The sequence below is a fragment of the Haliaeetus albicilla genome, chromosome 2 (assembly GCF_947461875.1).
Source record: "Haliaeetus albicilla chromosome 2, bHalAlb1.1, whole genome shotgun sequence".
Taxonomy (NCBI): domain Eukaryota; kingdom Metazoa; phylum Chordata; class Aves; order Accipitriformes; family Accipitridae; genus Haliaeetus; species Haliaeetus albicilla.
In genome coordinates, this window is record NC_091484.1 from 45,402,307 (window position 1) to 45,414,022 (window position 11,716).

General features: G+C 41.0%; 1 protein-coding gene across 2 annotated transcripts in view; it reads left to right on the top strand.

The window, feature by feature from the left end:
- Positions 1-10,759, top strand: part of RAPGEF5 (Rap guanine nucleotide exchange factor 5) — a 166,610-nt gene extending 155,851 nt beyond the window's left edge. For both annotated transcript variants that reach the window (XM_069773507.1, XM_069773498.1), the window contains exons 25-26: positions 3,562-3,616; positions 7,003-10,759. In XM_069773507.1, coding sequence (XP_069629608.1) covers positions 3,562-3,616; positions 7,003-7,121 — 174 coding nt within the window. In that variant the 3' untranslated portion in view covers positions 7,122-10,759. The remainder of the gene's footprint in view (positions 1-3,561; positions 3,617-7,002) is intronic.
- The last annotated feature ends 957 nt before the right edge of the window (positions 10,760-11,716 follow it).

Here is an 11,716-nt window from a genome sequence, read left to right on the forward strand (position 1 = left end):
CTCCTCTTTTTGTTTTCTGTTTGATTTCTGTACCTTTTCTTGTTGGAGAGTTTACAAGAACACTGATTTGCATTTAATGAAAGGTTTTCTTGTCCCAAGTCCATTAACTGTTTGACCTTTAGGTGTTTGCATAAAACTCATTACCATGTTCTTCTTCATTGCCTTTTGGAAGTACATCCAATTAACATGTAAATTAAACTAGCCCTTGATGCACAATAATTGTTACTAAAATCCCCCCACTGGCCCATATATTTATCTAGTGAATATGTAGGATCTGATTTTTGTTCCAGTCTTAGCCAGACCTTGTTTGTTTGTTTGTTGTTTAATCATGTATATATTTAATGTATGCTGGGCTTGCTGGGTAAGATTTCCTATCCTTTCTGTCACCATTGTGTCTCCAGAGGCAATGGGAGCTTTGCTAATTGACTTCAGTGAGCCAGGATTTCACCTTTTCTATGCAAATGGATAATGGGCATTTTAAATGGCAGGGGGGAGAGTCTGAGGTGATGGTGGTGGGGTGAGGATTGTTCAAACTGACACTTCCTCCAAATTATTAGTCGGATCACACCCTCAGGAGCATGCTGTCTCATGGAGCCCTGTGTACATATGAATGCAGGCAATAGTGCAAGCTTAGGAAGTGGGGGCTTAGAAGAGATTTAAATATGCTTGTAGTGGAAAGCCAGGCAGTACACATATTACCCTGGTTCATTTGGATGCTAAGGTATTCAGTCAATGGGCATGAACTTACCAACAAGATGTATCACACATGATCATGTATACATCAGTTCATGTTTCTTGTCTAATTATAGGGGCTTTGTCCCAAGGAAGAACATCTTCCTTAGTGTTCTGTTCTGTGCTGAGCACTTTCTGGCCTCTGCTGAGAAAAATTAGGAGTGACATTGACTCCTGCTTGGTTTGGATCAAGCCACTGACCCTCACCTGCAAATTTGCTGTTGCAGAAAAAGAAGAAAAGAATTATTCTACCATAGCAGATTACTGCTTTGGGGAAGGAACTTACTCACTGTCATAAATGCATTGAGTTTCTACTTACAAATTTCAAAGCAAAGATGGTTTCTCTTGTCTCCATTTGGATCAGTATTTTGAAATATTTCATTTCTGCATTAGACATCTCACCTGAAGGACGACTTGTCAGTCTGAACCATTGTTTTTTCCAACTATATTAGTTGGTTTAATAACAGATATTCTCTTTCCCTACAATCCCTGCTTCTTTTATATTCTTAGACTATCATGGCCTCAACAATCCTACCGTGACTGAACTTGATTTGACATGACATGATTGCAGTGAAGACAAAGTTAATTCAAAATATAAAGAAGGGAATTTGCAAAGCGAAAAAAATGAAACAATCTTTTGTCTCAGGAATGTTACCTAGTTTTAGCAAAAGTTGAAGGGATTGCAGTGGTTTATTTAACTCCATGTTGGGTAAACTCTAGTCTAGAATAGTGTTAGATCGATATTTAGTACCATACCCACTTCCTGAACTAAACCTGAAGGAATATATGAAAATACGATCTTATACTGTTGCATCTCAAGGTATTTTCATGGTATTTACTGAGCTGCTTCACTGAAATGTGGCTTCTTCAGTTTTTTTTTTCTCCAGTCAGCCATCACTCATATCTTAGCAATGACATCTCAGCCACACTCCAGCAAACTCTTAATACAGGTCAATGGCCATTACTGTTTTAAATAACACCTCGTTACCTAGTGCCTTCAGCTGTAAGGACTGTGTACATGGCAGCTGAAGGTTCTCAACCCCCAAATATCTGTACAACTCCCAAACCTGAGTTTTTGCTATCCTCAGTTAAAGGAGTGCTAATGATCCTAGGTAGCTGATAGGCTGAAAGGCCACAAGAAATGTGTGTTACTCATCGCACTAATGGTATGCAAGCACCTGTTTACAGAGTCAGGAAACAGTATTTGCTTTGCAGATGAATTGGCTGATTTTCAGTGTTACAGTTGGATTCAAGAGAGTTGAAATTAGACAGAGAGAAATGCCTAATTAGGCTACTAAAGCCAGGAGATTTGGGATTCTGCTTTAAGAGAGTGTTACACAAAGAGGTTCTTCCGTTACCAGAGCATCATCTTCAGATGTCAGTCTTGGGGTGGACCCCCACGCTGACTGACTACAAAGGAGAAACAGCAAAGAATGACAGCATGTGTGATAGTGCGGTCTCTCTTCTAAAAGCCAAATGCAAAGGGTATTAGCTGGAAAACATCACAGCAGCAGCACTGATGGAAGCTGTAGCTCTCCCAGTACTCACACTATTGATCATGAAGTCTAGATCACCTCATTAGAACTTCATTATAATCAGTGCAAGGACATCAGCACAAGAGATTGCATCATTTCATGGCAAATGAAACACAGCAGGTAACAAGAAAAAATATTTTGATTCACTGATGAAAGGAATATGAAGTTTCCATTAAACTTGCTCTTCTGATAAGCTTTTCTATGGAGGAGCCTTGTAAGCCACTGCCAGGGTGTTAAGAGATGAGCTGTTCTGCATCGTTCTGGTTTTAAACATACTCTGCTCAAGACAGTTAATCCTTTCTGCCTCTGATTATTTTTGAGGGAGATGTGAGAAGAGCATCAGCTGTTTGTATGAGCTATTATACCATTCCTGCTAACTGCAATCTGTTTAAATTAGTTCCTAGATTTGGTGAAGAGTTGCCACAGAAGCAGTCAAATAAAGAAAAAAAAGTAATGCCTCGAGAACTTTATGGGCGACATCTAGTGAAAATGAGCACACTCTACTGATTTATAGTGAACAATTCCAGTTTTCATAAGTTGAAGACCTGAGCCTGAATGAGAAACCAAACTTAAACCTTTTATTTCCTCTGCTTAATCTAAGTGAACATCCAATATCCCTCTTAGCACCAGCTTTTCTTAAAGTGGTATACCTAAAGTATAGTCTTATTTGGTACGTGTCTGCAGAGATGTCAGGGTCCTTGCTCTGCAGCATTTAGGCTATGGGCTGGGTTTTTTGTGTTGGTTATTGTTCTGCAGAAAACTGCCTAGCTGATACTGGTGCCTGATTGTGCTAGGCATTATACAAGTATACATTAACGTGTAGTCTGTGCCACAAAGGGGCTTATAGTCTAATTAGACAACACACGGAGACAGAAGAAGAGGTTGCAGGCTACCAAATGTACTGGATAATGCACTAGAACTGGGGCTTGAACCCAGAAGCACCACCCAGTCCACAGGACTTCCCTACTGTAGGCTTTCAGTTTAATAAAAATCACAGGAACAAAAATAAGCAACTCTTTGGCTATTTTTCATTAGCACTTCCCGTGGGTTCTTAGGGAGTTGTCCTCATTTAATCTGTGTGATATCAGTAAGGACCTTCTAGATTAACCCTGTTTCATCATATATTATCACTAAGACAAAGAGCAAAGTCTCTCTCCTGCTGTCTTCATTTCATACCTTACTACAGTTGCTTTTTGCTGTACAGTGTAGGGCAAGGAGATTTTTTTTCAGGCTTTTCTAATGACAGAATCCATCTCAGATTTTTGCACTGATGTTTTATATCTTGTCTTTGCAGCACATGATTGCAGATACTGTTCGGTCATTGAGACATTGCAGAAATAACCAGTTTGGTAAGTAGCCAAAATTTGCCACTTATTTTGCCATTGTATAGCCTTGAGGGTTTGGGGTTTTTTTCTGCTTTCTTTCCACTTGCTCAGGTTTACTACGGCAGCAAAACGTGGTTGACAATTATTTAACCAATTGGCAAGAAGGGGCATCATTGTTGGAAGGTCAACCCAGCAAAACCCACAGTTGGATGAAGTTTTACTTCACAAAATATTTGTAGAAACAGCTTCCAAATTTTTTGTAAATTATTTTCCTGCAGAAAATATCACCTCTTCAAAATACTGTCTAAGATCTGTGCCAGCTGTGCTTAATAATGGAGGCCCCTGATGTACACTGCTGTTTCTCACTTTCCCAGCTACAACTGAGTTACCTCAGTCTCCCGCTAGTCTGTGTGTTTTGGTAACGGATTCACAGCTGTCTTGGCTTCCAGTAGCTGTAAGATGGTATTCATCACCACAGCTCTTCAGTTGGCTTTTCACCAAGAGCAATTGTTTGCTTAGCTTGGGTTCTTAAGGACATTTCACAAAATGGCGGAAGTCTTGCAGATAATAAGATCCTTTGGGTTTCATGAAAGTAGTTGACTAGGTAGAAAAGAGGGTGTTGTATTAGTACCTCAGCTAGGGGAAGTCTGCAAATAGAGCTCTGCCTGATTTAGGCACTGGAGGATCTACACTGATGGGAACGGTCACGAGTGCCTCAGCTGCACAAAAGACTTTTTTTTGGTTTTTTTTGTTTCCACCTTATTAGCCACCAGAGAATCCAACCCTAAGGGACTGTGCCAGAATACTCCAGGTCTCTTTGTTCTGTTGCTCACAGAGGAGAAACCTTGTTTTTCTCCTTCTCAGCATTTCTTATTTTCTGCAGAGAGGTTAAACACAGGAAAGGGACAAACACAACACTACTTTAGGAAGTGGTTAGTTTTTAAGCCAAACCCACTAAACATGTCATTTATTGAGGCCACTAAAACCTCTTTTCCAAAGAGAAGTTCAGAATTGTGCTGCAGCCTTGGGGAAAAAAAGAGTTTGAATTTTTTTTTTTTTCCAGCTGAATATTCAGCAGCTGTCAGCATGGACTCCTACAAAAAGAATAATAATAATAATTTTATGTATAAATACATGTACCTTGGAGAATGATAGGTAGTGTTAAGAGCTTTGCTGAACATTTGTTCTATAGAATTACCATGTGTATGTACAGTCTTTTTTTTACACAAAGGCTGCTCAGTATTATGGTTCTTGTGTTATTTTGAGAAAGTTATACGTAAGAGAGGGAGAGGGGAAGAGGGAGAAGGACGTGCCTTTTGGTTTTATTCTGTTAAACCAGATACTGAAGGAAATACTGATTAATCCAAACCGTGCCTCTGTAAATTAGAATGGCTCTTACTTGGTATTACAAAACGTAGCATTGGTTCCTTTTAATGATGTGAAATTTTTTTGCAGCTTCTCTGCAAATCTTTCATCTTGTTTTTGCCTTTTTTTTTTCCAAGTGGTTTTGTAAGTGTTGCAACATAAATCCAAGGTTAATACCTGTGATTTATCATATAATCTGGTAGTCTGAAGTACCTGATTGTTATTTTATTTTACCACAGACTTGATTTATTGTGAAGCTGGCATTTAAAAAGCAGCTTATACAGACATCCCTGTAGGCATTTTTTTTTTTTTCTTAAATTCGTTTAGGCATGAAATGAATTCACTGAATATTTATTGAGACTTTATGGACAGTTTCCTTTTCTAGTGGACTTATTTTGCTCTCAGGAATGTGAATCTTTCTACTGCATCAATTCCCAGATTGGCCTAAGAGCAGCAGGCATCTCACTGTAGGAAAGAATTCAAACAAAAGTAAGCAAGGAATATTATTACTGTTTATGAACTGTATCATGTATATTAAGCTTGCAGGCCAAAGTCTTGGGTTAGAAACTGGTTAGGTTCCAAGTAAGACTGAAATGCCTTTTTAATGGAAATAATACTTTTATATCCTAAATCCTGAAAACAAATCCTGGAAACAAACATTTCCAAAACCAGGCAAAGCAGCCTGAAAAAATAACATAATTCAAGCTTTTGTCATTTCAGGTGTTAATGAGAAATACAAATGTTTTTCATTACGCTCAGCACAGCTGCTGGGATCCTATTCCCTCAGAACAAAAAGGTCATCTCTGTATCCCGACACAAATTTATCACGTTGTCCTGTTCTCTCCCACATTTCTCAAGTCAGATAGCTGCTCAGAAATGGCTCCTAAAAATAGCTGCCCGGGAACCCTGTTAGCAGCTGCATGCAGAACTGGCTGCATTGACATCCCACGTTACCTACACAGCATCATACAGCGCTCTTTAGAAACAAGTGGGATGGTCGGTTCCTGGAAAGCTTCTCATGTAGCTGGAGAGCGTGGAGAAAAGGATGATAATGAAACAAAGGAGAGGGAGGGAGCATGCGAATTAAGCTGATTGGTTTGGGGAATTTTGAGGGGTATTCTTTTTTAATTTATGGTAATGTTATTAAAAATTCCTTGAGGACATGGACTAGAACGGAGCTCTCCAACCTTTGCTCGTTTGTCAGCAGTCAGCAACGTGTGGGAAACGTATCTCGTTGCTTTCTCTGCCTGTCTTGATGGGTCTTGTGGCTGTGGGCTTAGCTTTTCCTTTTCCACTTCTGCTAGTCACCAGCCATGCTGGAGGGTTTCACAGGCGGCAAGTTCCCACAAGCCAATGTCAGGCGTAAAGCTTGTAACAGAAAATATCTGCTATTCAAGCCACCCTTCAATTTGTCTGTTACACAGCTAATTCCTCTTGCCGTATAAACTCCCATGAAATGACAGCATGACTCTTGTCTCTGTTACTAGATCAGAAATCAAAAGCATAACAGATCAAAACGCGGGGGCCTGTCAGAGCAGCTTTGAAGAGCTTTTGTATCTGTCTGCTGCGCCGTCACCTTTCACCTGCTCTGAAGGAAATTATCTGGGGCCTGCTGCCTTGTGTACTTGTATTAAGGTTGTTTAAAAGTTACGGGCTCAGTCGCCCACCCCTGCTCAAGGTCCCAACGTACTGCCAGAGTGGCACAAAGGGAACTTTGAACCACCCTTGCGGGGGACGGGCTGCCTGAACTGCCAGCAGGAGTAAATCTTCCACTTGGGAAGAGCCAGCTTCTTGCTGACACTTGTCCCTCTGTGCACGCTGGCTGCCCAGCATTGCCTACTTCTTTTCTTTCTTCTCCCCTTTTCTGCATCTGGCTGTTACCTCATGCATTGCACTTAAACAGCAAGTCCTTCGGATCACTGGCCGTCTTCCTTGTGACTGTCTAGCACCTGCCAGGTTGGCATGCCAGGGACTTTGTAACGCACAGGACAGGGAAGCAGGCACGGCTTGGCTTTCTGATCCATGCCCTGTTTCTTGTCTTGCAGGCAATGAAGTTCCTTCGAAAGAGCATCATGAGCTGAAGCCATACGTCCATCACCTGCATGTCATCGACAACCAGCAAGCTCTGTTTGAGCTTTCTCACAGGATAGAGCCGCGAGTGTGAGCGTACACAGCTTCATATAACCTTGTAACTGCAGCACTTTGAATTAAGTGAATGTTTATGCCAAGCATGTTGCTTCCCTATATAAGAACAGTTTACTGAGTTTTATCAGTAGCTCACACAACATGCGCAGGAAAATCAGGCGAGAGCCAGCAAAGGAGCTGCTCACAGAGTTGCAGGGCAAGCTTCGTGCCATCCCCACTGGTCACCAGGACCGGAGGGAGCGGAGCAGCATCCTTTGAGCTCAGGAGCTTGGTTTCTGTGAAAATATTGTTTGGTCCAGTGTAGCTTTCAATGCAGATTCTGGCAGTATTAGAATGAAAGAAATGGTCGTGTTGCAGCAGCAAAACGTTTCAGCAAGCAACGTGCCGCAAGGGGCTTGATTCTCGGCTCACCACAGTATGTACCTCACTGATTCAAGGCTGCCAAAGTATTGTTGCCAAAAAATACTGTGCAATCTGTGCAGCTCCCCTGAGTCTACTGGAGCATCTTATTTGAGATAAGTGTGGACAACCAAGAATGGAACATAAAGAGACAGCACACCAGATGAAACTCAAGAGTGCATCGTGATGTGGAGGTCAGCAGCAAACACTGTTATGGCCCCTTAAGAATCTGCTTTCTAAAACACACTGTAAGAGCCAATCCACTTTGGTTGCAGTTTATGGACACAATTGTTTGTACGCTGAAAACATGTTAATTTCTTCCTTTTCAGTTATCTCAGATACAGTACCAGCTCCTGCAGTTAACGTGTTATAAATTATTATAGCAGGAGCTTTGTTTTCTGCTTGGATTACAACCTCCTTGGTGTCTATTCTGAGGCAATGCCTAGATCACCTACAGTCCTAACTCGCCTCCTGGAACTCCTCTTTTCAGCAGGTAAAATTCCACCTAACTTGCACACATTTCTAGTTTTTAAAGAACAAAAGGGTACACCTTACAGGGTACCAGTGTAGTTACCTGCATACGCACCGGGCTCTCAGTATCAGAGTCCCTTTACTGCTTCTGCCCCTCTCACACCCCTCCCCTAGCCATTTTTCATGTAGCTGAAAGTACTACTTCTGGGCACATACTGAGGCAGCATTTCTAAAGTCTTGTCTACAGTTGACCTACACCTAAGCACCACCGTCACCGTAGCTCTGGTTTTCAGTGCTAAGAACTTGCCGTGAAATAATCTAGTGAATGCCACAGGCAATGTGCAGTGTGCTACTCTGTCTGCCATGTGTTTGTATACTGACTCACAGTGACAGTCCCTTTACAGAGCAGGGAGGATACATTGCATTGCTCGCCCATCTCTATTGTATGTTTTCCACATGAGGAAGACTTCCAGGAAAATGCTCCTTTACTGAAATGTGGGAATACTGAAGTAGCATGCTCTTCATCATTGTGTTATCTCTGGTTTAAAGGGATTAAAAAAAGCAGCTTTAACAAGTAGTCTGTGGGGGAATCTGTAGAATGCATTTGGTTTTCCCATCTGTGAAATATTGTATAGATCTATTGTAAAGGAAACAGATGTTTCAGAAATGTATTTGCTTGTACTTTGTTATTATCAAATACTATATGATTTTTTTTTTTTTTTTAGAAAAAAAATCTTCTTTTTACCCAGTAAAAAGAAAAAAAAAAATAAACTCTTGCTGGCCATGGAGTAAAAATTTCCTATGTTTTTCTGTAGATGTGACTGCACATATTGTAAATAACTCTTTTGTGCAAACAGACCAAAACTGTTCAGATGAGGATACTGGCTGCGGCGGGCTCCTTTCTGCAGTGTAAGAACACAAACCAGATACAATTTGCTGCTTGTGTTATTGCAGTTCTTCGCCTAGCTACAGCACTCCCTGAATTCCCACCCTAGCTGCACTACCTGGGTGGTTTGCTGGGTTTTGAGCTCCCCCTTGTGAAATCTTTTTTTACTGTGGCATTATTTTTAGGAGCCTGTATGTAGACCAGCCTGCATGCTTTAGCTCATGTGGTGTAACACTCTAGTCCACAAGTTGTTCTGTTGAAATCCGTGGGAGAGGGAGCATTAGAAGGTATTCAGGGTGAGAAAGTAGGGCTGTTTCTCAGTTCACTGCATTTGGCTCTGTGATAGTTTTGGTAGTTACTGCTGATGAAGCAGCAGTGGTGCCAGAGAAGAATAAAAGATAAGGAAATGAAAGAAGGAAAAAAAGAAAGAAAGAAAAAAAAAGAAGAAAGATGACTGTGCTCAGGCTTTGATTCGAAAGCATGCTAGAGCCATCTTGAAGGCTCCTCACTCTGCCCATTCAAAATGGTTGAAGGTAATGAATGGGTTAACTTGTACCGGTAGACTTCAAGCCAGCTGAGGTGTTGGCTATCTGCACTGCTGTAACTTTATACTAAATGAGGTGTTGCCTACCCTTTGTAGCTTGCTTAAAATCAGTTTGAAGGCACATAGCCAGCATTAACCTCATTAGCTGTGTTGTGGTTAATTAGACTACTCTTTAAAACTTTGCAAACTAGTTTTCATAGTGGTCTGCATAACTTGGATATAAATTTCTGGTCTGAGGGACCAAGGTGGGTGTATCAATTTCACATTGAAAATATGGACCTTATAACTGTTACCATAAAGGAAAGGCAAATAACCCAAATCTGTAGCTAGTAAGTCTAATTAAAAAAAGGGCCTTCAGAGTCTTTGTTCAACAGGTGAAGTATTGCAGAGCTAGGCTGCACACTGGCAAGCAGTTTGAAGGTGTGGTGGTTGGGAGGAGAACTAGAAGTAAACCCTGTGAAAAGGAAAATGGGACACTATACAGCCTCTACTAGGGTCCAGCACTGGTGATATTGTGTGATTTTTATTTTTTTTAAATCCTTCAATAGTGCAATTATGTTACATAGGATAATATCCATGAATCTTATAAGTTCAGTTTATCACAATTGCACCCAGGTTTAAATACTCTGCATATTTTCTTTAGTAGCTAGGAGAAGTAATTAGAACAAAGGAAAAAAGCTGGGTCACTTTATACCTCTGATGTGGGATTTTTGTTGCATCAAATTTAGATGTTTCTATGACACAGCTTTTTGATTCTAGCCCCATCTCAGATAGAAGTAAATTGCATTTGCATGACAGTGGCAAAAAAAAAGGTGTTATCAGAAATAATACGATGTGCTGCTGTAAAATTACAAAGAAAGATGTAAATACTAAACATTTTAGCAGATCAATATTTATTTGCATAGCCTATTTATTGTCATCTTATACACTGTTAAATACTGGGATGAAGTCAATGAGCTGAGGTAAGAACACCTGCCTGTTCATTCTCTCTGAGTGCCATAATGCTGTCAGCTTGCATTAAAAGTAATAAAATAGAAAACCCCAAATCAAGGTATTTACCTAACTTCTCAGGGACTACAGCTAGTAGTTATCCACCGTTATGAGACCTGGTATGTATGAAATAATCAGATTTACCAGAATCAATGTTGCCAATGTTTTCCTTTTCATATTTCATGCTTGTCTGCCTCTGTACATATTATGTGTCGTGTATTTATGAGAGCTAGTAAGCAATAATTTATATGTCAAAATGGCCAAGCAATGCAAGGTTAAAACTTGTAGAAGCAACTGTTACAATTATCTTGCATTTTCCAGTGTTTTTTAATATTGCTTTTAAAAATATAAAAACTACCTTAATGAAGTCTGGGTTCTGTGCCTTCATGCCTATCACACATACTTATTGTTCCTAACTGGAATATTTTACTTCCAGTCATTCAGTTCCACAAACCCTCACTGCACTTGCGAGGTGGATGCAGACCCACATAGAGGGTCAGGAGCCTGACCCTGTTCAGAGCTGCTCATCCATCTCTGGTTGGTGGGACTTGCTGGTACCAGCATTTCAGAAGCAGGGATGAGGTTAATGGGGCCTCAGCTGTGCCTTATCATCACAGCACAGTCTAAGAGGAGCCTGGAGCAACCATGAGAAGTCCCTGTGGGAGAGGGGGGGAGTAAATCTATCTTCATATCCTCTGGAGTCTGCTTATCGGCACTTGATCCTCTTACTGAGGACAGCAAATGCTTTTCCCTGTCATCGGGCATCTCTGCTGGTGCAGTTTCCTCTCCCTCCTCTCAGCTGGTCTGCAGTGGGGAAGGCAGAACCCATGATGGGCTGCGAGCGATCTGTAATGCCACTGAGGCTTGTCCTGTCTTTCCACTTGCAAACCCTGGGAACCGCTAAGCCAAACCTGGCTATTTCACACAGAAATAGCACTTGGTACCTACAGCGTGATGTCTGTTGAAAGTGCTTTACAAATAGGCAGTACTTAATCCTCTAAGTGCCTGCACCTTAAGTAGTCTTAAGCCTGACCTACGAAGTGTTTGTGGCAGTATTAATATACAGGTAGGGAGAATTTTAACTGGAATAATTAAAACAGTACAAGCCCAAACTGTTGACACAGCTCTATAATGATGTTTAAAGATACTTTACAGCCAGACATCCTTTCCCAGATCCAGCTGTACAAGCTGAAGAATTTATGTTCCCAGCTGTTCATCATTGTCCCTTCATTAAAGATCATTGCTCCGCACAGTGTAGCCCAGAAGGAGACCTGGGGAATATCTCCTAACCTGTTCCAGTTAGCTGGATTACTTCAAGCCACAT